We start from the raw sequence: 26,976 nt of genomic DNA, 5'->3' as shown, positions 1-26,976 counted from the left end.
GCAGTGCGTCGGTGCGCGCCCGGGATCCGAACCCGGACCGCCAGTAGCGGAGCACACGCACTCGACCGCTAAGCCACGGGGCCAGCCCCATAGTACTTATTTTGAATCAAGCGCTGAGCCAAGTACCCATTTCCATGGATTATCTCATTTCATCCCTTCAATAGCCTATCAGATGGGTAGTATTATTGTACCTCCCATATTATAGATGAGGAAAGTGAAGCTCAGAGAGATTCAGACTTTTTTCTCAGGTTACAGACCTAGTATGCAGTTGAGCAGAGACTTCAAGCAAGGCCAATATATGGTCAGAATCCTCCTGAAGTTGATCAACATTTGGTGCTAAACCAAAAAGGCACCACGGGACACTAGTAACTTAGAATTTCACTATCACAAAGTTTATATCATTGGTAAGCAAATTACGGCCTTGCGGGCCACAGACGGTCAACGTGTTTACTTACTGTCTTTGGCCTCTTTCCTGAGACATCAGCGGAGTGGAGCAGTCGCAAGAGACTGAATGGCCCACAAAGCCTAAAATGTTTACTCTCTGTCCCTTTACAAAAGAATTGGCCAATCCCTAGTTTATATTTTCCGCCCTGGAAGGTCTGCTGATCTCTCTGGCTCAGCAATTCAGAGAGGAGTTAAGAGAAATATGTTTCCTGCAGAGGATGAGGAGGATCTAGGCCATAAATTCTTAATCAGTGGTCCATGGGTCACTTAAACAGTTCATGAATAGATTCAGAGAGACCCTGAACTGGATGCAAAAGAATATAGGCTCTCTCTGTCTTTCCAAGTACTTCGAAGATTTGGGGAGAGGGGTGGTGGCGGAGGTTTTATCAAATTGTGTTATTACAGTATTACTTACTCCAAACAAATGTAAGATTCTGGGCTGTCACTAGGCCCAGCTGGAGCTATGCAGTTATGCTCTTCTCAGGTGAAGATATCAGCATTGTTTCTTGTTATGAGACTTAAAGAAAATATACCTTGCAGCCATGATGATGAACATCTCTCTTTCTCTCTCTGTTTATACTGGGCTTAGCTTAATTTAGAAAATATAAGATAAAAAATAGGTGTGGCATAGTTTATATATTCTTTGCCTTTTATGCCAGATTTGGGTTCAAATTCTGGCTCCTTCTCTTAACAGCTATTTCAGCTTGGACAAATTCCTATCTTTGGGCCTCTGATGAGACACAAGTGCTGGGTTCTTGTGTTGTTGTGTGTAAGGTTTTTGCCAATAGACATACAAAGCTGCGAGGGGGCCCTCCATCTGTATCTCCTAAAAATACACCTCACAGTGGGATCTGTTTTGTGAGAGAAGGCCTCGGCTGGAAAGGATGGGACTTGACTGAAATTTGGATTTTTCTCCAACACAAAAGTCTGTCCTAAGATATTCTGTAAGACTGTTGATAGTATTGCCAAGCAAAACCACTCCACATAATTAGAGAGGCCTCAATGAGACCATCCATCCTAGGGATGGTCAATGGGTTTATTGTTTGGAACAGTGAAGAAAACTGAAACAGGCCTCTGCCAAGGACATCAGCTTCTGTAGAAGTATTACAACTTTGTCTTACTCAATTGGCCAGCTCCAGGTTTGGGCCTTCACGGCTAATTTAGGTTTTTCTCATCCTTCCATACTCAGCCGAGGCCTACAAGAGAATAGTTTTTAAAGGCCTGGGTTGGTCTTAGTCACTTGCCTGCACTTACACAGCGTCCTGTAGCCTATCACTGTCTACCATTTGCTACATTATATTGAAATGTGTTCATGTATCTCACTCCCATGCAGACTTCCAGCTCCCCTACAGATAATCTCTCTTTCCTCCACTTCATATCCTGGAACACAGTGCATAGCAATAATGTGAAAACATTACATGGTGTTTACCATTTGCCAGACACTGTCCTACGCATCTTTCACATACTCTTTTATTCTTACACTACATCCAGGAGATAAACACTATTATATTTTTAATTTTAAAATGAAGAAACTAAGGCATGGAGTGATTAAGTAACTTGCTCAAGATCACACAACTATTTTTTTTTCCCCCCAAAGCCCCAGTAGATAGTTGTACATCATAGCTGTATATCCTTCTAGTTGCTGTATGTGGGACGCGGCCTCAGCATGGCCAGAGAAGCGGTGCGTCGGTGCGCGCCTGGGATCCAAACCCTGGGCCGCCAGCAGCGGAGCATACGCACTTAACCGCTAAGCCATGGGGCCGGCCCCAAGATCACACAACTATTAAACGATGATACTTGGAGTGGAGCCAGGAAGTCTAACACCAGACCCCACTAACGCTATCTTGCTTCATAGATTCTTGGTAAATGTTTGTTCAACTGATTTGGAGATTACTCAGCACAGATGAATACAAACAACATCTGGTCATAAAGGGAAAAGAATATTCTTAAAGTCTCAGATTCTTAAAAGTTTTCTCAGGACATAGATAAATTATAACAGACAAAGTTTTCTAAAAACTATTGATAACTTTGATTTATAAACAAAATTTCATTTGATCATCAAAGGTCTCTCAGGACACAAAGTCTCTTTAAGCCCATATGTGGAATGGTTGTATTTTAGTAATCAACTGTTCACTTACTACATCCTTGTATCTAAAAGAACAGAAGCCTCTAGGTGCAAGGTCAAAAAGCTTTTTTTTTTTTGGTGAGGAAGATCAGCCCTGAGCTAACATCTGCCAATCCTCCTCTTTTTGCTGAGGAAGACTGGCCCTGGGCTAACATCCATGCCCATCTTCCTCCACTTTATATGGGACGCCGCCACAGCATGGCTTGACAAGCAGTGCGTCGGTGCGCGCCCAGGATCCGAACCAGCGAACCCCGGGCTGCTTCAGCAGAGCGCGCGCACTTAACTGCTTGCGCCACTGGGCCGACCCCTGTTTTTCTTTTTTTAAATTGCTGGCATCAGCTGTAGAGCGTTTGAACACTAACTTGTTATCGTTGAAATAAACTGCTGCCTGCCAAAACCCATCCCCACAGTTGCTCTGATTAAGTAGTAAACATCATTAGAAGACAAAACCACTGTTAGTATCTTTACTCAAGGAAAGGGTTTAACACAGGGCAGAACCATTTTAACATTTCTCATAAAAGCACTGACTATTGAAAGCAAAAGAAAAAAAAAAAAAAAAAAAAAAAAAGCCAGCAGAGACTAGGAGGAAGTTATATTACTGGACTTCAATGCCCTGTGTTTACAGAATCACCTCAGCCCTGGATAGTAACAGGGAACAAGTCCACTGCGGTGTGTGAGAACTGCATTGAAGGTACGACAGAGACTGAACATGATCTGAAGCCTAAAAGTGAAAAAAAGTCATAAAACAAAATCCACACAAAAAACCTCTTATACGGCAACTCGTCCCTACAGTACCCATCGAAATAACGATGATGACAACAATAATGATGACAATGATATAGTAATAATAAATAAACTAAAAAGACATGCAGGCCCAACTAATTTTTTTTCTATTAAAAAAAGTTAAATTGTTGGGGCCGGCCCGGTGGCGCAAGCGGTTAAGTGCGCGCGCTCCGCTGCGGCGGCCCGGGGTTCGCTGGTTCGGATCCCGGGCGCGCACCGACGCACTGCTTGGTAAGCCATGCTGTGGCGGCGTCCCATATAAAGTGGAGGAAGATGGGCACGGATGTTAGCCCAGGGCCGTCTTCCTCAGCAAAAAAAGAGGAGGATTGGCGGATGTTAGCTCAGGGCTGATCTCCTCACAAAAAAAAAAAAAAAAAAAAATATGAAAAAAAGTTAAATTGCTAAGTAGCAAAACCAGATATATTATTTTAAAATAGTAGAAGAGTGAACACAACATTTGTCTTATTTGAACATTTGTTTATTCAATCATTCACTCATTTTTGGCAGCCAGTCTGTACTCCTCCCACAGTACTTGGATTTCCCATGGGGAGTTCCCTCTTGCTTCCCTTTGTGGAGCCTCAGTGGAACCCCAGGGTGCTCTGCCTGCCTGAACTCCCGCCATGGAAGTCAGAGGAGCTTCTCTGGCACATCAGTCATCTCAGTGCCCTGGTGGGGACAAGCAGGCACATGACCTAGGCTCAAGCTCAGCCAGAGGGCTTTATTTTTCCAGGATTTTGATGTGAAGATAGGAAAAATTGGTATAAGTTTACCCATTTGTTCCTGTGAGAGCGCTCAAGACAGAGTACCCGGACGCCAGTTTCCTGTCTGCTACATGCCAGGTTCTTCACCTGTCCTTCAATCCTATGCACTTTCCTAGACTCTTCCAATATGTTTGCTTTTTTTCAAGCGATCCCAACTCTGTCAGTTGTTTGCCTCTGGAGAACAAGTGTTGGGTACCAGCTGAGCAGGGGAGCAAGTAAAACTCGTGTTGACTGAATTGGCCAGTTGGCTCACAAGTGAGGACAGAAGCTGCAGGGGGCAGAGACTGCGGATCCCTGGGAGTTGGGATGCCAGGTGTGGCAGTGCCAGGGGAGCCCAAGTGAAGGGTGGCAGCGCTATGGCATTAGTGAGACAGACTAAGCCCCACAGACATTGTATGATGAGCCACAGGCCCAAGAATGTTTATACTTGAGGACAAGTTTAGGGCTCTAAGCTGACATTGTTATATTCAGAAACAGCTTCTACACCACACAAAAATCTGCCAGGAGATGAAAAAGTCTTTTATTTTCCCGTTCACAATGAATGTTCATAATAAAGCAACTATTATCAGAGATCACAACTTAATATCCTGGAATATTCCAAAGAAAATGTACTACATTTCTCTTTCTTTTAGCTGTGTGCTCACCTTTCCCGTACACTTGTCTGAACAGTGAAATTAGGCTTATCATTTTGTTTTGCTTATAGCTGATTTCACAGCCCAGCTCATCATTAAGACTGTTTCCATCTCAATTCACAGAACCCGAAACCTTCCCATGAGCCATATTTTCATAAATTCACTTAGAAAGAATTCCTGTAAAACTTTATACAATACCACTTTAAAAACTAAAGTTAAGACCCAAAATAAAATTACATCTTCCATTTAAAACTTTACTAAAAAATTTTTCTGGATTAATAAATAAATATTACCAGACCCATGTTACTGCATTTGTTTGGAAACAAATATGTAAGCAAAGAAATCAATGGGAAGAGATCACTTGTATCCATCTAATCATACCTGAACAGGGACTCTCTTGACAGCCAAATTTCGTTCTGTTTCACAGTTTTCCAAGAGAAAAGCAGCAGCAGTAGCACGGTGGATGCAGTCAGGGTGGTGGCCCCACATCGATGCAGCCAAGTGCAGAGCTTGCTCAGTCCGTGCACAAAAAGGATGCAGTAGCCCATGCTGGAAAACAGGGTGGGAGAAGAAGGATTAGTTTGGTAGTGCAGTGGAGGCGCCCTGAGCATTCTATCCCATATACCTAACTTTCAAATAAAGCTTGTCCTGTGATAGAGGAACAAATATAAACTCCCCTATCTTACACAACATCTACATGCTAGTTCTTCAGTGGGCTACACCAGCACATGGGCTAGTTCTTTAACATTCGTTTGGAAGGTAATAGGTTCATCTTGTAGGCTCAAACTGCCCTGGATTTCAGAGGCTCAGGCATCATGAGAGGTCCCTTATGCATGTTGTTGGGTCCTGAATGGACCCTCTGACCCACGCTCCCTCATTTTACTGTCATTGTATGACCCTATTGGCACCATGTGTCCAAATTTGGATTCTGTGCTGCAGCAGGTCCCATCACAGCTCTGTGGGAGACAGTCCTCGAGAGCTCCCCATCAGGTCCTGGGAGGGATGCTGGTTACCAAGGGGCATTGGTTTCTGTCTCCGGGGATGTGCCACCTAGTACATCCCCACTCTGGCCAAAGTCCTTACGCTGAAGGGAAATTACCCACAGGCCAACTCCTGAGCCTTGCAGCTTGGAGCTTATCACAGACAAGCTGTATTGATACGATTCTCTTGCTGACTCTGGCCCAGCTTTCCAAACAGACATGAAGAATCCCTCATGTTATCTGAGTGGGACTTTGGCATGTCAATATCACATCTCTAAAAGCCTTTGGCTTGGTGGATGGAACATGGTCCCTTAGCATCATCTACACACCCACAGAGATGCTTCTTGCCTGCCAACTGGCCTCAGAAAAACACCAACATTTAGTTGTAACCATTATCGCTGTGTGCATTTTAGTCAAACTCACTTCTTCCCAAAGATGATAACTACAAATTATTACAGAATATTTTAAGAATGAAGCAAGCTTGTGTAAAGAAATCCTACATTAGTCAGACACTAATGCTATAAGAAGCCCAAAATTAATATAACCCATTTACTTGTTCAATTATTTATTGACTCTCTCTATTCTGTGACTGGCAATATGCCGGGCACTAAAAATACAATTATGAATAAAACACAGTCCCTACCCTGAAGGAACTCCAGTCTAGTGAAATAGGTTGGTTTTGTAAAAGGAAACACTTGAATATACTCATTTCTAAACACACCTCCTTCAAAAGAAACATCTCTCTACTTTCCTTCTGGTCACCTTCCTAAATGTCTGTGCTTTGGTATCAAGGGTAGAAAAACAAGAAAGAAGCATTGGAGGTGTCTGACTTCAAGACCCTGGGAATCAATTCAAATCAATTCAAGTTAGAGATCTAATTTCATACTTCAAGTCCCATAAGTCAGTTGGTCCAGCTCCCTAATGTTTTAGGGTTCACTCTTTGGCCAAAGGGAATCACCACCCCACCCACCACGGGGGGACGATGGTTTGAGCTAAGGAGGCCTGGGCCCCTGAACCCCCTACCCTAGTCACTGGATTTGATTGCCACAAGTACCTTGCAGAGGCTTTGCACATGCCAGAACATAGAGTCATTAGTGCAAAAATAATAAAAAACCAAAAACACTCTTTCTATTTCCACAACTCTCCATGTTTGGCCTTTAAGATATTAAGGTTTTCGGGGCTGGCCTCGTGGCCTAGTGGTTAAGTGTGCATGCTCTGCTGCTGGTGGACCGGGTTCAATCCCGGGCGCGCACTGAAGCACCGCTTGTCAAGCCATGCTGTGGCAGCGTCCCATATAAAGTGGAGGAAGATGGGCACGGATGTTAGCCCAGGGCCAGTCTTCCTCAGCAAAAAGAGGAGGATTGGCAGATGTTAGCTCAGGGCTGATCTTCCTCACACACACACACACAAAAAAGATATTAAGGTTTTCTAAAAATCTCTCGTTATTGTACAATCGATCATGCTGATGTCATTACTGGCCACCACGGCAGCTCAACTTCATGAGGCTGCTTGCCATTTGCTCCTCTAGCCCCAGCGGGATGTCAACTGTACCTGAGCAGGGTGCTTCTCTGGCCATATCAAGGCCTTCTGGGCTTCATTCTTTCACTCAACAGATATTTAATAAACACCAAGTACGTACCTGACACTGTTACAGCCACCAAGACCTTATCAGTGAACAAGACAGACAGTAATTCCTGCGCTCATGAAACTCACATGGGTGGGGATAAACACCAATAAGCAGATAAAACAGTATGTCACATAGAGTATGACATGTTCGGTGGAGAAAAATTAAGCTGGAAAGAGAAAGAGGGTGTCCAGGGTGGGGAGGAAGTTGAGATTTGATATGGGCAGTCAGGGAAGGCCTCACTGAAAAGGTGGCATGTGAAGGAAGTTCTGAAATGTATGGGGAGTGCACCCTGCAGACACCCACATCTTCAAGGGCATCTTCTCTCTCACTTTGCCTTCATAGAGCAGCACCACTAAGTGTAAATACCGACTGAGCACATCTTATACGCCAAGCACCTTCTATGTATGAGCTCAGTTCGTCTTCACATCCCTGTGGGGCACTGTTACTGGTGTTTAACCCACAAAGATGCTGAAGGAGAGAAAGGTGAACTGATTTGCTGAATTAGGTCATACAGCTTGTACATAGAGGAGCAAATATATCAACCCAGCAACTTCAGATTCCAGAGCCCACACTCCACATGCTGTCCTACTGTTGAGGTTCTGACTTGACTGGTTGGTTCCTGTGTTCTCACACGTTATCGTACAGCTTCACCTACTTCTTCCCAATCCCTCCATTCATGAAATCTCAAAAGTCGTTTACCGTCTCCTTGTAGGAAACAGGGCTGCCATCTGGCAGAGCAGTGGGGAAGGAAAACACTGAGATTCCAACAACTCCAGAGCCATGGCCACAAAGCGGCAGAAGACAAGGATAATGAAGATTGCAAAAATAATTAGCTGCTTCATATGTTTATATGTTTATTGAGTGCCAGACACTACACTAAGTGCTGTATAGGGGCCTGTCCACAATATTTGTAGGGCCTGGCACAAGGACAGTACTGGCTTTAAATATACTATCTAATTTAAAAACTTAATCCTCAGTATCTTCCATTTCATAAATGAGGAAACTAAAGCTTACAGGAGTTAAATAAAAAGCTAGTAATAGAGTCAGATCAGAAGACCCACGGCCCTAACACAATGCTATAATCCAGGAGTCGGCAAACTGTTTCTGGAAGGGGCCAGAGAGCAAATATTTCACGCATTTCAAGCCATAAGGCTTCTGTCCATCCTACTCAATTCTATCTTTGTAGCAGGAAAGCAGCCATCAGCACTATGTAAACAAAGGGGCATGGCTATGTTCCAATAAAATTTATTTATTAAAACAGGTGGCGGGCCAGATTTCACTCATGGGCCATAGTTTGTGGGTCTCTGCTAGAACCAAAATGAAGGAGAACACCATTCCTTTCCACTCAGCACAGGCGTTGCTATCAAGTATCATGATAATTTCTTTTTCAAAAGTCCTTGTATTGACATATGGTTTAAAAATGTTAAGCCATATAAAATAATCTCCACTTAGGTTTGCAAATTTCTTAGAGAGTATCATATTCTTAAAAACTTAAACACAATATCACAGAGATTAAGATGCTTCTCTATTATGACATTTCATGTTTCAACATCTGCTTTAATGCAGATCTTGGCAGCAGGGGGGAGAATCGCTCTCTCCATGGCTAGAGGCAGGGCAAGTTTTCATTTTGAAAGTGGAAAATCAAGCAAATGAGAAACTACATGCTTTTCTGGCCTCGGAGATGAAACCAGGCTCCAGGTTGCTCTGGTTAATCTGGTTAAGGAAAATCTGACCAGAGACCTCTACACAGAGCACAAAGGAGTGACTGCACACCATTGACACTTGGCAAAACATTAACCTGGACAGCCAAACTCTGGCTACTGAACGATTTGTTTAGCTCAGGACCAAGATGCATTTTCAAAGCACGTTTAAGAAGCACCACTGCTGTCTTGGGGAATGGAGCTAATCACTCGCATACAGAGACATATGTAGCCGTGTATTTATGTTAATGTGCATTCACAGACCTCAAAGACAAAAAGCACTTAAGCAAATCTTCCCTTATACCCATTTCAAATCTTTCTCTACTCTATCTTTGTGAAAGGGAAGAAAGTGCAGGGTATAATCTCTTTGGTGAATTAATGCATAATGAAGAAGCTTTTGTATTCAACTTCATAAAAAAGCATTAACTGTTTGGAAGTTCAGGCCAGTTGTTTAAGGACCACTGAGTAATGTTTTATTCATTTTTGTGCACTAAGCACAGGACATATAACAGAGGCTGCTTCCTAAGTGTAGTTGAACACTGCAGTTGAAGGTATCAGAAACTAACATGGAAACAAAGATGAACTTAAAAATGAATCAATCCAAGTTGGGCCTGAAGATGATAAGATCCTCAGTGACATCACCAGGAGGACTGTCCATACTCAAGGGATGGATGTTTCCCTCTTGCTGGTGCCTTCACTCCAGGCCTGGCTTCCTTCCCTCTCAGCCTGGTCCAAGTAGTCACAACCAAATTTTCCATCTGGGCCTGAGAGGCCTTTTGGCCAAAGCCAAACACTTTCCAAAAAGTTAGAAAAACCATCTTCTCTACTCTCCTACAGCACACCCATCTCTAGGACCTGAATTCTGTCATTTCTTCTTCCACAAACCACCATATTCTAGAGTGTAGCTTCTTCACTTTCAAAACATACTGGACAATCCACTAGCTGCTGCTGTCCCTTCCTCTACTCCCCTGTGTTAACACAGACCTGATGCATAGGCATCTGCTGTGTCATGCGTCCAGCGCTCTGTAATTCTCTCCAATACTCTTTTAGGAAGTATCTCCTGTGCTAAGTGATATGAGAAAACACAGACATATAAAATGGTGGTCCCAACCCTGGTGAGAGCAAGACAATCCAGGTTTCCAAAAGAGTGTGGAGGATATTTTAAGATTATTAAAATCCATATAAGAAGTCAGGGGTTTGAGTGTATTTCCCTATGCAGAATCCAAGAGAAAAGGAAAGAAATAGATTCACTAATAACAACAAAAGGTCTTGATGGAAGGGAGGTTGAAATGGCAACACAGGTCTACCTACACCCTCCAGGCAAAGCCACAGTCAACAGTGCAGGGGACTGGCTATGTGACATCTATGCTTTAGTCTCTCCCCTCCACTCTCAGAGGTGCATTTCACAACCTCTTTCAGTATTGCGTCCAGAACGCTAACCTACTAAGCTAGGGGTGTTCACTTTCAAGCACATGAGGTTAGAAAAGAAATGAAGAGGTTTGTAGACCTAAAGAAGAAGGAAGAAAAGGGATGGGGAAGAAGGAGAGGCCTACATCTATGTTGCTTTGATTTCCTTTGACTTTGATTCACCCGATCTCCTTACTGGCACAGGGTAGATTGAAATAATGACTTGCAATTACCTAGCATAGCTTACAAAATCTTTCACTTATATTAGTCCATAGTTTCATCTGAATCCAAATTATACTCTCTAAATTGTACTTTCAAATCATGGTTTCCAAAACATTTGCTATTCACCATTTAGTACTTAACAGACATAAACATTCATTCTTGATAACTCACAGGGATCTGTAATATCAAAGCCATGATTCCAGTCTAGTAAATACTGTTCAAACTTATCCTCACCTTGTGCCATGGGCTGAGCACAATTAATTGAGCACAACAGACTGGCTAACTGATCTTCAGCCCACAAGCACCCCGACCTCCTCTCAGCTCACTTCATTCTCACCATTGGTCTGTTCTGTTATTTTTGTCCATGATCTACAATCTCTAGTTTTATAACACATTCAGTTGAGTCCTTCAGCGAAGTCCTCCTGCTTCCCTTCCTGGTCATGACCTTCACACAGCACTCACCCTCCTGATGCCTTGGTGACTGACCACCAGTCTGGTGCAGCCCCAGGACCCTCCCTACCTGGACACTGCCCTGGAGAGGAGGCCTCACTGGACAAGGTCTAGCTTCTAGATCTCACACCTTCATCTGACTTCAAGTCTCAAAATTCTGGATGGAACAGTTCAAGCTGGCACAGCAACAGTGAAGAGACAAACACATTGAAGTCAAATATTCCCATCCTTACCCCTTGGTATTCTGAAGAATAACTTTCATTGACTTTTGAAACCCTAGTGTAGGTTAATAAGAGCAGGAAGCCTCTGACTGCGTGACACTGGAGGTTTGTCCACTGAGGACTGGAGACACGCAGATGAGTGGGGAAGCCTGACAGATGCAGCTTTCTTTTAAAATACGGTGAGTAACATGGAAAACACCATATTTAAAAGCAGTAGAATACTTCTTTAAGGTAGAAAAACTTCTTTACTTCTTTTCATTACCCATATGTTGGATTTTCCCTTCCAAAAGTATCACTGATCCTTCCTTCGTGCTTTCTCTTCAGACCATATGGTGACCTCACTTTATTGTTCCCTGTGTAACGGTGCACAGCATTTTTCCCTTTCCTTTTGTCATTCTCCTTATGACAAAAGAGCATCTTGTTGTTTTAAGATGACCATGATAGAAAAGCATAAAAAATGAATTCAGAGTTAACACTGAGTAATAATTGAGTGGACGTGGGTAATTTAGCCAACACATACACACACTTACACACACATAAGCTCAGAGGGCCAGTGCACTTGACCTCATAACTGTGAAAACTGCCTATCAGTCTATCTCCTAGGTGTTTAGTTGGGTGGCTCTGTGACAAGCCTACATTGCTTTTCCTTTCCCTCTAACGCATTATACAACAGGAATTTCAAACAAAGAATCAAACTAAAAATCAAAGAGACTGAGTATCTGGCTCTGCCTGGTTCCTGGCCTTTCTATTATTCCTGTGACTTGGTTCCCTCAAAATCTAGTTACTTGTGTCCTTCTAGGTGGCTCAACCTTGTCCCATACCTACCAGCCCTGCCCTTAAACAGAGGGACTCAACATGCTGAGCCCAGTACCAGTCACTCCTGTGGGCAATCTTACTTGTGCTTCGAGCCCCTGTTTAGATATTAGGCTTCAGCCCAATTCCTAAGTCTCTCCCCATGACTTGACACAGATAGGCAAATTCTGACCTGTTCTCACGGACTGCAACCTCTCCTAATAAGCTAATGCCCCTTAAAGAGGGACGTCTGGTGTCGCTCTTGTTGCCAGGGCCCCATTTCCTCCTGACACGCATGCTTTGTGGCTGCTGGCCCGCAGGAACTTCTAGGCATCACCTATTCCTGCTGCTTATGAGGATACCCCATTATCTCACAGCAAAGCCCCACACCAATGCCTCCTGACCACTTCTGGTGTCCACTGCCAGGCCCTTCAGAGAGCCTGTCCTCGTGGCAGATGTATTTCCTTCCTTCCCTGCCTTCTCCCAAGGCACTTATCTCCTTTTCCCTCCTGGGCCCATCCTGCTGAAACTGAGCAGACATAGGTGGTCCCATTCCAAAGCATGACAAAGTCTTTGTTTAAAATCTTAGGGAAAAAAAAATTCATGCTTCCCACACGGTTATTTTGAATCACAAAACAGTTGAACTTTGGAGCTGTAGGGACCTTAGAGATTACGTAGTACAGTGTTTACTGGAGTTTTAGATTTCCCAAACCAGTAAAATTTCCAAAAAGGGAGAGTTGAGTGGGGGAGGAACTGACGGAGGGTTGTGTGTCCCCTGCTGCTCTCATCATCATGTCATAAGAGAAAGGATATTTTAATACCAAAAATATAGGCATGGTTTAATTTCACAATTGTAAAAATGCATAGGGGCCGGCCAGGTGGCACAAGTGGTTAAGTTCACGCACTCCGCTGCAGCGGCCCGGGGTTCGCCGGTTCGGATCCTGGACACACACCAATGCACTGCTTGTCAAGCCATGCTGTGGCGGCGTCCCATATAAAGTGGAGGAAGATGGGCATGGGTGTTAGCCCAGGGCCAGCCTTCCTCAGCAAAAAAAAAGAGGAGGACTGGCAGATGTTAGCACAGGGCTGATCTCCTCACAAAAGAAAAAAAAAAGCATAGATTTAACTTTATGAAAAACTCACTACATTGTCTTTCTCCCCTCACCCTCCAACTTGGCTACAGACCAGGGAGATCCAAGCAACATTTGGGAACTTCTAAGCAGGGTCAACCCTCTGGTTTTACAAATAGGAAAATGATTCCCCCAAGACTGCCAGGCAGTGGGGGACAGACTGGGCTGTGCTGATTCCTAGTCAGTCTTCTTCTTACTGGATTTGCTAAAGTTAAGTTTTTGTTGATATCAAACGATTTTTCTGCTGATTTTAATATTTGGCAAAACTTTGATTTACTCTGAAATAATCATCACTCTCCTCCAGCAGCTCTGAAGAAGACTATGCATAGATGGCTAATCAGAATGGATCCTAATATCAGCTAACAGAGGTAGTGTTTCTTCCGAGGTAACATTTCCCATTTTGCATCCTGAGAAATAAATATTACAGTATTGTTTCAATAGCAACCTGTGCAAGATTTAAAATTCCATTTCAAATTGACAGGTATGATTTGAAGATATTTCTCAAAATTGAATGAGAGTCATCTTTTTTCCAATTTCCCATGTCTTATGTGTCTATAAGCTTAGGGACTATACAACAATACAAATGGCATTTCTTTCTAAGAACAGGGCAACTTTTTATTTTTCTTTCTTCCCTCAAATACATGTTATTTAGCTTCTCCTGTGGTCTCAATTATTCTTGATCAGTTCTATCCATAATATTGTTTCTGCCTTCACTGCTTCCTGTCTAGTCTTTTCTCCTTGCCACTCATCCATGTTTTCTTTTTTCTTTTTTTTTTTTTGTGAAGAAGATCAGCGCTGAGCTAACATCCATGCTAATCCTCCTCTTTTTTGCCGAGGAAGACGGGCTCTGAGCTAACATCTATTGCCAATCCTCCTCCTTTTTTTTCCCCAAAGCCCCAGTAGATAGTTGTATGTCATAGTTGCACATCCTTCTAGTTGCTGTATGTGGGACGTGGCCTCAGCATGGCTGGAGAAGTGGTGCGTCAGTGCGCGCCCGGGATGCGAACCCAGGCCGCCAGTAGCGGAGCGCGCACACTTAACCACTAAGCCACGGGGCAGGCCTCACCCACGTTTTCTTGAAGTAGCTTAGGAATTTGCTCTTTGGTGCTGAAGTGAATAAATCATCCTTAATCTGGCACATGAATGGATATCTGATCACATTATAAGACTTTATTTGAGAGCTCTCAACAACTATTTCTGCTTCACTGATTCTACGAAATTTTAGTCTTATGAAACATTCTGAGGTGGTTTTTAAAAATACAAAAGAAGGAGCCACAAAATTATATGCTTCTCTTGAGATAAGAATAAGAGATCAAAATTTCTGTGAAAGAATGATTTAAGCCCCAAACTCTCCTGCTTGTTCAAAAAGGACATCCACAAAATTGGCATTTATCACCGGAAGAAAAGATTATTCCAGTTTCTTTTGGTGGTAAAACCCTGACCCTAAAGCCATGCAGTGCTAAATAAAAAGCCTATTTTTATCTCTTTTATCCACAGATTTCAAAGTACAAGTGAGAGGAAGATGATATTTTGGGTCTTTCTAGGTTAGGATGGAAGGAGAACAGAAGCCAGAAGATTTAAGTGGCTTGTTCATTGTTAGGCGTAAGATGGAGGACGAAAGAGCTCTGTTGGTCTGACTCATTCTGGGCTTTTTTAACCAAATGGCCAAATCAGCTCCCTGGGACTGATGGGACTCACCCAGGCTTCAGAGGGAGCGGCCATGACTTCTGCGGTGTTCACGGATGAGCATCTAAGGCCAGGATTTGGCTCCATAATAACTTGCAACAAACGTTTAATGGGTAGAAAGTTCACTTTCCTCAGAAAGACAACCAATTGAGCTTTCTACTTCATTTTCCTAATGTTTGCTCAAGTTTTTGAGACAACACAGAATTTCTGCATAAAGATGATGATCTGTATTTTCAGGAATGCCAGTGAGTAAACTGTATATATGTTTTCCTCAAAGCACCTGGGTACTAATGCTGTGGAAAATGGCTGTTTCTTGTCAAGGTTAATAACGGAAGGAGAGTCACGCAGAGAAGATCCCTGTATCTATAAAAGGACATGTTCTTCATCATCATCAAAGCCAATGCGTAGGTTTATTAAATGCAACATACATCATCTGGTGCTTTGACACCTTCCAAGGGATGCCTGCAGCCGCTGTAAGATTCTCTGTGGCCCTGGGGAAGACTTCTGCAGCTCTTTGCCCAACTGCTTATCATTTTCCACCGAGACAGGGTAGCTGGTCACTGCTGAGGAAATCTCTTCTGGAGGAAGTCCCTCATTTTCAAAAAAAACTGTCACTATTTATAAATTGGTTCTGATGAAGTCACTAGAAACTTTCTAAAGCCATAGCACAGAAGTTTGCCTAGACAGGCTTTAATGTCTGACTCAGCCTGGACCTCTTCAGTGGTGCAATTTTAGATAACAGTGGAATCCAGTGCCATAAGTGAACCAGCTCCCTTGTGGTGTTAGTTACATCGATAACTGTGAAGAAAGACTGGGATTCACTAGAGGTACGTCTCACTAAAAAACTCCTAGGCTTCCTCCAACCCCAGCCTCCCCAAATCTGAGTTAAACTCAGGTGGGTGATCAGAGCTGTGGACCTGGCCCAGTGACCTGACCTCTTCATCAGCCTCCAGGAACATCTCTAAGGGGTAGAGATGGTTTCCATCTCCCTGTTACATGGCATAGGCATCTGCCGAGACTACAGCTCTGGAGGAGAAAGTGGCCTGGCTGGGCACAGCGACGATATGGATATTAATCCAGGAGATGCTGGGCAGTAAAGAGAAATCCCCCAAAATGATGACTTAGCGTCAACACTGCAATGCACAGATGCAGGAACTTTGTCTATTTTAGATAACATGAAATGGAGTCAGAAAAAGGTCTATTTAGGATATGGCAGCAGGAGGAGCCAGAGCTGGCATGATCCTGCGAGTGTTTGGAGAACACACCTATCTGGGAGAGAGGAACCCCTTACTTTACATAGGACACCCCACAAATGGTTGATGACAGTATCATGGGCTTCCATAATGTTTACCTAAGAGTCTCTTCCAGAAGAATGAAATTTCAACCTCTGGTTTAAAATTCCAGCCTTTTACTCTGCCTTTATTTCCTCATAAATTATTCTCCTGTATTTGGATTAGAAAAGTTTGCTATACTTGCAAGTCTTTGTCACCCAGAACACCAGACTCCTGAGGATTTAGATCTCAGGACTCTTAGAAGTATCAAGTCTTGATGACCAAATGGAGCTGGGCTGAAAGTACTTTACTGTGTTCAGATTTTCTCCTTTTTTTTCAATTGAGAAAAACACTAAGATGTTACTATGGAGAAGCAATATAGTCTGGAAGGTGAGAGATCTGTCAGTAGACAAGGATCCGCATTCTAGCTCTGCCACCTACTAGCTATGTCACCTTGGGCATGTTACTTAACTTCTCGGAGCTCAGGATTTATTTTTGTGAAATAGGGATAATGGTATCAGCTACCTACCGAGCTGATATCAACAATAATAATACTTAATATTTATTGACCATGTATAACGCAAAACACTTTCTAAGCTTTTTATACAATCATTTAATGCTCACACTATCTTATTGAGTTGGGTGATATTATCTTCATTTTATACAGATAAAAAACCTGAGGCTTATGAACATCATGCTTATGTGTAAGTCAGAATTCCAACAGAGGCCCTCTGACCTCAGAGGCCTGCTGTGAACCACCACCTACAGTGTGAATTAATTGATAAAATAAATATAACATGCTTAGCATAGTGACTGACATATAACAAAGGTTCGATAAAAGTTTTGATACAACTAATGTTAAAATAGTATTAATGACTATGATACTATTTTAAAGAATATTAGGACCTATTAAATGAGTACAGTGTAAGATGTCACTCTGTTAATCAGCAGTTAATAAACTGCTTGAGGGAAGAAACTGAGATTCACTTATTTTTGTGGCCTCAGATTCTAGTATAGCATGCCTGACAAGGGTGCTCTGTGAATATCTGCTAAATGAGGAATGAATAGAGATTCCACTTGGAACCATCAATATTACACAGAAAACCTGGGTGAAGCCACTTTCAACTTGTCTAAGCAAAAACATATCTAGAACAGACATGGATGTTCCCTTTTGCCCTTCAAATTCCTTATTATTGGCAAGGCTTCATAAGCCTGTTATCTTAAGACAATATAGAATACAAAGAATTTGTGTTGGATTTTTGTCCTTATCAAATAGTATTTATCAAGAAATAATCTCCTTCCCAAATTGTGTTGAAGACACACACAAAAAAATTAAGGGCTGCCCTCTCCTTAATCAGGTCAAAACAAGACACTGCAAAGTCTTAAGAAAGCTGTTAGATACTTGGTTTGGGTGTGGGGAATCAAAGGTTATGAAATTCATTTCTCATCATATGTATTTTAAAATTTCTATCTCAATATCAACTAATAAAATTTAATTTAATTAGTTGATATTTAAATTAATTTTATTTAAATTGAAGTTAAAATAAATTTAAATATCTAACTCAATATCAATCGATAAAAAATGATTTCCTTATAATATTTGATTTATGATATTGCTTTTTAGAAAAGTTTATTCTTATACATCATTCATAAAATTACTTAATTTTAGGAAGTTTACTAAAATCCTGATTTTAAAAATGAGAAAATCTGGGTACAAAAAAGCTTCATGTCTTGCTCAAGGTCACACAATGGATAAATGGCAGAACCATTTCAGGGACATTTCTAGGCATCTGAAAAGAAATGTGGCCTTGGAATGACGACATTTGAATAAGATAAGAGAACAGACAAGTTTCAGCATAATTCAAATATTCAGAGCCAAGTGGCATTGTGTAATCACATGCCTCTGAATGCCCTTTATAATTTTTAACCATTTTTTTCCTCAAGGACAAAGTTTCTTGAGATTGTTCTTATTTTTAAATTAAAGAACAAAGAAAGAAGGAAGGAAGAGGAGAAAGAAGGAAGAGGATAGAAGTTAATTGCAATCATGCTACTTAACATAATTAATAAATTTATGCAAATCCACAAATATTTCTAGAAAATTACTATCATTATGTTTAATAAAACATAAATATTGTCATAAACGATTGCTGCTAAAATCCTGAATATACTCCAGTCAATATTTCACATTTAACTGTCGAGCTTTCACCTGGAGGTAAGCCATTGTAAACTAGAGTGAATGTGCAAACTTGATCTCCTCCAGACTTCTCTGTGGCTGTCTTTAGAGCTGAGGTAATAAACACCTTAGCTCCACAAGGATCTAACTGTTATACACGCAAAGGACTATCTCTCTGGAACTATCAATGCTGGTGACAGAGGGCAGGTCTCGTGAAGAGGAAATCGTGAGCAATAATTACCTAGGCACGTAAAGGACTCTCTCGGCCACCACAAAACCCACCCTGAAGAAGAGATTGCTGGCTGGAATGAACGGGAAAACCAGGAACAACAAGCCCACTAAAACTTCCTTGTGCTCCAGTCTCTGAAACACACAATAGTGAAGGACAAATTAATTTTGGTTTAATTCCACTTCCGGCAGCATTTAACCATCTCTTTCATTTTTAAGTTCTCATTGAAGGAATGACTAAATTAGACCAAGGTAAAGCTTTTGATCAGTGTGCTGAATTCATCAGAGAAAGCCCTCAGGCTAAAACCCCTGGCACATCAAGATATTCACACGTCCCCCTGACACACGTTTGCCACCCAGAAACATCTGATAATTGTACAACACAATAAGAGACCATTACTCTTTGTTCCAGGCGGCCCTATAGCAACACTGCTTCTTGGTCTGGCTCCTTTCAGAATCCCTGTCCCCCCAGGGAACTCGTTTTCAGGGAGCAAAGCAGCTGGAGAGAATCAAGCTCACTAAGGCATCCTGGAGAATTATTGTCCTTTCGGAAATAGAACACATTAAAAAAGAAACAAACCCACACACAAAGACCACCAGGAGAAGCACAGCTTAGCATAAAGGAAACTAAATGCGAATGGTAAAATTTAGGGCACCAATGAGGGAGATGATTTGAGCTGAGGAGTTTTTAGCACCTTTAAAATTAAGCCAGCAAGCAAGTATTTATTCTGTGAAATTTTTTGGAATCAAAATTCACTACAATAATTCATTAAATTGACAAAGCACCTTTCTCTAATATTGTATATATTGATTTGTAAAGATTTTTCTGTCAACTATAATTAACAGAAAAAAATTCTTCTTTATTACTAATAATATGTTGTAATGGACACTGTAAAAAGTAGTTTGTATTTCCATTGAGTGTATATGGTATGGACACATTTGAAGAGAGGCCTATTCAAAACAAACCTTAATGTATTGGATGGTATTACTTTTTCTTTTTAAAAAAAGTTTAAGAAGAAAACCAAATAGAACTTTCCATATTACAGTTTTAAATGTTTCTTAGGAACATTTTTAAAAGTTTATTACTTTTAATAATTGTAAAAGACTAAATAAAAGAATTTCAAAAACAAAAATAAGATTCCCTAATACCAACTACTACTACTTTAAGTATACAAAGTAAAAGATTTTAAACATCTTGAAATATTTGTCACCTCAATTTTATTAAAATCTTTGTTTTGCTGACTACAACATAGTAATAAAATTTCTGAGAGCAATTTCATATGAACAAATGTGATTTGGAATATTTCCCCTAAATAATTAACGGTTCTGTAAGCGATGATCTCCACTTTTTACTTAAAGGAAACATACTCTTTAGAATTAAAAGATGATAGACAAAGAAAATAAAGCTTGTATAACAAGCCTTCAACTCAAATGGATGCAATAATATATTTTCTATGACACACTAAAATTGAGGAAAAAATAGGTGAGAAAAGTAGCAAGTTCATTATATTTAAAAGCTGCAAGCTATCTTTGTAATTTAGATTATACTTTGGGTTTACAAAGTACATTTCAGTTCAAGAACTTAAAGTTGACATAATTTAAAGAATAAACACCTTTGTAAGGATCCTGTGACATCAAGAGCAAGAATTTCTTGCTAAAATTAAAAATAAATCCCCAAGAACGAGTGTCTTGTCGAGCGTTCCTCATGAACTCTGACCTTATTATTAAGTATGGGGTTGACGTTCTCTTTTTATAGGTGCACTTTTATTTTTTAGAGACCGTTAAATACTTCTTTCAACTCTTTTCAAAAGCTGAAATACTTTTTACAAAAGTATTCAAGTGTCTTCCCATAGACATTTCTAAAGAGAATTTAATACTCCCCATTTCTTAATCTTACAGAATTAAGAAGAATAAGGGTATAAACAGAACTCCAACTGGGCCATTATCCATGTCCTTAGATAGTGTTTTAGCCAATGAGCTTCCTCTCTGCCCCTCACTGAGGTTATGAGAGAACAGCCCTCACTGGGGATCTGAAAGAGGCATCATCACCCCTTCTCGCCTGACCAAAGGACGCCTTCCTCACTATGGCGACCATATGCGTATGTCCTTTACTCAAGAGAACACTGAGCTCTTCAGGAGCCATTAGGTTGGAAGGAGGTGACAGCAGACGCCCAACTGCAAGCCTGCCTCCCTCCTCATTCGCTGAGCCCTTGCAGTGGGCAGGATCTCCAAGGTGCTCACTGCTGCTGGGGACATGGGGTTGGGTTCTTCAGGCTCCAAGCACAGCCTCTATTCCTTCCATGGCAATCATCCCAGTTGTAATTGCGTATTTATCTGTGTGCTTACTGTCTGTAATGTCTCCACTAGACTGTAAGCTCCATGAGGGTAGGGAGCAGTCAGTTGTGCTCACTATGCATGATCTGTGCTTAGCTCAGTGCCTGGCACTTAGTGGGTGCTCAGAAATATTTGCTGAACAAAGAACGAGGCAAAAGAGAAAACTGGGTGTGAGAAAGAAGAGGGTAGAGAGGGCTTCCTGGTGGAGGTGACAATCTGGGTGTGAAAAATGAATGAATGGCTTGCAAGGCAAATTTGGTGGTGGTTGGTGGGGCAGTGGTCACAGCTAGGTGCATTCCAGGGGGAAGATACAGATTGTACAAAGCAGGGAATAAAACTATACATGTTGGTGGGTGACAAATCTTGAGGGTCTTGTATACCCTGTGTGGAGCTGATCTTTACCTAGAGGCAACAGGGAGCGACTAAATGGTCCCATACGTTTAGAAAAAAAAGCAAAACAGTGTCCAGGAGTTGATGTCTAGATTCAAGTTATGGCCCTGCAACCAACACGTCATCATCAGTCACCTTGAGCAGGCACATAATTAGCCCTTCCGTGCCTCAACTATAAAATGAGATGAAGGAGGCTCAGGGCTCAGCGGTGCTGGATCATCACAAAGATTTCCTGACCAGCGAAAGTCCACATTATTGGAGTTGTGAGATTAGAGGCCACCACTCCGTACTGCTACCAGAGGGGCTGGTCTTACAGCGTGTTTTTCAAAACATTCAATTGAAGACAGTGGCGCTGAGACCAAACTCAATGAAGTTTTGTTATTTTATTTCGAGAAAAGTAATAATTATGAACAAACTCTTTATTCTTTATTCAAATTAAATGAATGATAATACCCTTCATCTTCCCTCCTCCCCATTCAGTCAAATGAGATAGAAAATATTCAAGAACATATTTCTTTCAACTGCAAGTCGATCAGCCAAGCAGAAAGTTGTAAAGTTGGGGGAAATATGTCATGGACATGGCTGAATTTCCTAGAATGAGAAAGACTAGGAAGCAATCCAATTTTGTATCCTGTGGATCACGGATGTGACAAAAGTGGCTAAAACAATTTATAGCTTATTTCAACTTAATAGATTTAGACGAAACTCAAACAAAATATGAGTGGTGGAAAAAGAGAAAATCTGTGACACTTTCCAGCGTACAAAGTGAATTCATTTCTAGGAAAAGAGGCAAATGGAAGTTTACTTATTCCAAATTACATTAGGGGGTGAAAAGATATGAGAATTAAAAGTGCTAATAACACAGCCGTTAACAATACATGTTATTTGTCTGATTAACTGTTCTCTTCTCTTCAGACAAATTAACTCACTTCTGTGAATTTTAAGTTGATCAGTTAAACAAAAGAAAAAGTGTTGATATCTATTGTCATCTGTATGAAAAATGTTTAACAGATTCACTGTGCTAAGTATTAGGTTTGATTTTTCTTTTCTGGCTTGGGAGGATACAGAGGAGCATTCCCCCGAGCTGCAGAGGTAAAAATCTCTTAACACCCCTCTTAGGGTGCCCAGAGAGTGGCTCCACCACCATCAGCACAGCCACGTAACTGACTAAGCAGCTAACGGAAGAACAGTGGTTCTGTCAGAACTAAAAATTACCTCGGAGGAAATCCAGCTCCAGAACCCGAGTCTAGCCTCGTAGCTTCTGGTTTATCCCCTTCTTTCTTACTCCCAGTACACTTTTCAAGGCACAAGTCACAGATGAGGACACAGAGACAAACACACAGAAAGGTACACACACGCGCGCCGGGCCCAGCAGTGTGTGGGTGTGTTCACGAGAACAGGACTCCTTTCCGCCCCATTCAACATAGACAACATCCACTGCAGGCTATTCCCTTCCAGAGAGGCAGAGAACAGGCCCCATTATCATAATGATCATCATCATCACTATTATCACATTTCCTCTCACCTCTAAACAGGTACAGTGCATTTAGGGTGTGAGCGTGTTCTCATAGTTCTACGTAGAGCACAGTTATATTTCACTCCTAAGGATTTATTTGGCAGCTCTAGCCTCTAGCTGTCTGCATCTAATTTATCAATCTTCAGGCAAGCTGATGACAGTAAAGCTCGTCTCTTCAGCCCTGGGCGTAAGGCATTCGCCAAGCTGACAACTGGCATGGGTGACTACTTATTAGGACCTCCTTTTCTTATCTGTTTATGGGTCCCCTTTGTCCATTAGACTATGGCTTCCTGGATGGGAGTCACTGTCTCGTTTAAACTGATCTAGCTACCTGGCACAAATATAATCATTAGTCAACCAATACGTGGTGCAATAGGAAAGGTGAGCGATGGAAGCTGCGTATATGCACTGGGGTTCTCAAGCACCCCAAGAGCCATTTTAGGGACTTGCCACTAAGGAAATCTCGCACTTTTGGTAACCCTCTGAAACACAGTTTTTGCAACATTAATTTGGGTTGAAAAGTTCTCAGTCCTTGAGCATCCAAGAGTATCTTATAGGGGTCTGGCAGAGTTGACCAACGGTACTGAGATATTTTTAATCAGGATATGTACATGCCTTCTATCTCTCTCTAATTCCCTTCATTGCTACTTATTACTACTCAGTCTTGCATGATCATGTGACTTTTCTGCTCAGGAAAAGTGACATCTTTCACTTCGCTGAACTTCAATTTTAACTTTTCAAATATTTCAATTTACTAAAATATTCAATAACTGATTACTATTATTATGGAAGTTCTTTTTAATTGAGGAAGACAAGACATTTAGTCAATTGAAACCCCCTGTGGCGTTATCTGACTGCCTCATCTCTTAGGAGGGGTTTGTTCTGAATTCCCGTTGCTGAGCTGGGCAGAGAGCTAGGCTCATTCTCCGGCTGAGTCCCGAATTACAACCCTGCAGCAGGCAATCCGAATTGTGCAAGTTTAAATAAACTCGAATTTAATCTTCACATCAACTCTGTGGAGGCGAGCATTGTTATCCCCGTCGTAAACGCTTATTTGTCTTAGACCTTTGGCTCCTTCACAAATGGCTGTGACTACAAATCAGCAAGAATGTGGAGGTTATTCCATTATTTTTGTGAGAAATATTCCCCAAGGCTGCATAGGCCTTCGGATATCCTTCCTGCAAAAATCGGGAACCTGGGCTCTCCCTGTGCTGCTTTGTACATTTTAAGAATTTTTCGCAGCCACCAACCCTATTGCTGTCCACAGGAAACGCATCGGTGGGTCTCCACTTGAGCAAATCAGGGGCTCAGGTTTACATTTAAAACATCATGAAAATTGAATCTACAAAAGCCCTTAGGTTTATTGATGCTCTCAAGGATGATGATAATAGAGACTGTACCAAATGGATAGAAAAGCAGTCTTATCCTCAAAACACTACCTCAGAAGCCAAGGAGGATGCTTTCAAGACCAGAATGGGAAGTGCCAAGCTGGAGGAACAAGGACAGAACGAGCTTGGCTGTTTTGGGCAACAGGATTCTTTCTGAGCTCTACACAAATGTACCTTGAACTCATTCCTCAACGGCTGCCCTCTTGTCTACCTGACCTTCACTGTTGTCTGTGTTTTCCTTCGAATTTTATAGCCCTGCCCCCTCGCTCCTCTACCACTGTCTGGCAGTGGCCCAGTTCGCCTGTCTACAGACACAGCTCGTCTGGGGCTCCTCTCCATGGCGATAGTGCTGGTGACAATCCCCTCCTTTGCCCCTTCAGGCCATCTGGTAGGTGTCACTTGGCATGTTGGCTCCACTAACCCTGCCCACATCACTGCAAATGGTCCCTTCATAAGCTCTCTTCGATCACTCCATTGGCTGTGCCATGTGTTTCCTGTAAGGACTGACTGATTGATCAGCTCAGAGTGAAAGAGCATAGTCATAGAAGCAGAGAAGTGGATCCCAAAGCAAGGACAGAACTCTGGCTCTTGTGAGCCAGAAGGAGCCGGCTCCAGCCCACTCCTGTCTCGGTCCCATCCTTACACTGTTATACCTCCTTTACGTTTCAGCCCTTGGGCAAACCATCATTTTTAAGACCATTAAGGCTAGAGAACATTTAAAATGTTGTATAAAAACAGTCAAAACAAATACCAATCTGAGAGAACTTTTTTTCTGGCAAATGAGATTGAGACCAATCCCTCAACAACTGGAGAAGAGGCAGTTTTGAATTTTTATTGCTACTGTGATATCAAATGCGAAAGACCACTTCTCATGACTCAAACAAGATCTGGAATCTGAACTCCATAGCAGCAATGCAGGAGGCAAGAGGAATCTTGGGGCAGTCTTAAGCGTAGAGACAAAAAGAAAAATTAAAAGCTGATTTTCAGAGCCTCACTCATGGATGCCAAATTCCTTGCTGATACATATTCACCTGGGAGGACACAATGTCACACTGCAAGAGGTTTAAGGACAGTCTTGCCAGGACATGAACCCAATTCACATCTCTAATGTCAGCAGGAAAAGGGACCATTTGCAATTTTTTTCTCCTTAGTCTAAAATCAACAGGATAAGCTGAGCTGGGACAGCAAATGGCTTGGGTTCAGGATCTCAACATCATAGCTGCCAACCCACACTCTACTTGGCTCAAGCTGGTGATATCATTTCCTTACTTTCATGTGCTCTGAAATTTACTCATAAATGTATGGGGAGAAAAATTTTAAAAGGGGAAATGAATGAAGAAATTATAACCCCTCAGAGACAAAAGTAGATTTGTACACTCCGTGTCTTCTCTGAGCCAAATTAAACACTGCTTCTTCCCATGCCAAACTTTCTTCACCAAGAAGCACTGCCAGATGCACTGACGAACAGAGCCGGAGGCAGATTAAAATCACAGCATTCATAAACTGACATTTTTGATTTCTGGTCTTTGGTTCTGGACTTCATAGGGTTTTTTGTTTGATTTGCTTTTAATCAACAATCTGAATCTTCCTGCCAACACTAGTTCCTGGGATTGAAACTTCTTATCTCACAAGAGCACACAATTACATTTCAAGGTTAATCAGGTAGAGGAGTGAAGCTCTCAGATTGCTTTACTCTAACTGAGAGTAAAGAAATAAAGTTGGAAATGGATGTTACATTCTGCATAAGTATGTTTGAAATGTTCAAAGAAAAATAAAAGCAAAAGTCTTTTAAAAGGCACTTTATAAGTAACAAGATTGGAAAATATAGTCCAGTGCAAAAAATGCCACTCACTTAAGCAAGCACTAGTAAGGAGTTGAGGGAATTAAAAGTAAATTAGAAAAACATTGTTCAAAAAATGTTTTCCTGATTAGAATGAAACTTTTACAGGAATTTATGGAGACACAGGAGAAGTCAGAGAAATGAACTTTCTTCATCACCATCTGCAGTTCTGAACAAAGATGGGAAAGGCACTAGAAAGCTATGTATTAAAAATACAGTGAGGAAGGAGCCGGCCCCATAGCCTAGTGGTTAAGTTCGGTGCACTGCACTTCGGCAGCCTGGGTTTGGTTCCCAGGCACAGATCTACACCACCCATCAGCGGCCATGCTGTGGTGGCAACCCACATACAAAATAGAGGAAGATTGGCACAGATTTGAGCTCAGGGCGAATCTTCCTTACCAAAAAAAAAAAAAAAAAAAAAAAAATATATATATATATATATATATATATATATATATATATATATATAAAGAGTGAGGAAGACTAGAGATGGAAGGAAGCAGCAAGACAAGATCTCTCCTAAGGTGATGTTCAACTTATAAATTATTATATGTGTGCCATGGGAGGGAGACATGCGGATGGGGCAATAAAAGCCACCTGGTAAGTTGCAAATGGTAGAGGATGTAGGAAAAACAAATATCTCTCAAGCACATACCATATGCCAGAAATTTGACTTAAATTGTCCCACTGAAATTTCATGATAATATTATAGTGTAGGTAATTATCCCCAGTTTCATAGATGAGGAAATTGAGGCTCAGAGGGCTTAAAACACTTATCCAAGTTGATCTAATTAGTGAGAAACAAGGGTTTCAAACTGAGGCTGGTTCACTGCAAAGCCTGTCCTTTCCCCACGGTCCACGTGCCTTTGGAATCCA

General features: G+C 41.6%; 1 protein-coding gene across 1 annotated transcript in view; it reads right to left on the bottom strand.

The window, feature by feature from the left end:
* Positions 1 to 26,976, bottom strand: part of TMTC1 (transmembrane O-mannosyltransferase targeting cadherins 1) — a 245,692-nt gene that overhangs the window by 63,140 nt on the left and 155,576 nt on the right. The window contains exons 9-10 of the mRNA XM_058558571.1: positions 18,646 to 18,767; positions 5,127 to 5,294 (exon numbers count right to left, since the gene is read on the bottom strand). Of these exons, the coding sequence (XP_058414554.1) occupies positions 5,127 to 5,294; positions 18,646 to 18,767 (290 nt within the window). The remainder of the gene's footprint in view (positions 1 to 5,126; positions 5,295 to 18,645; positions 18,768 to 26,976) is intronic.

This window comes from Diceros bicornis, chromosome 17, assembly GCF_020826845.1.
Source record: "Diceros bicornis minor isolate mBicDic1 chromosome 17, mDicBic1.mat.cur, whole genome shotgun sequence".
In the NCBI taxonomy this organism is placed as follows: Eukaryota; Metazoa; Chordata; class Mammalia; order Perissodactyla; family Rhinocerotidae; genus Diceros; species Diceros bicornis.
Note: the sequence above shows the minus strand (reverse complement) of the source record. Positions and strands in the feature narration are given on the sequence as shown.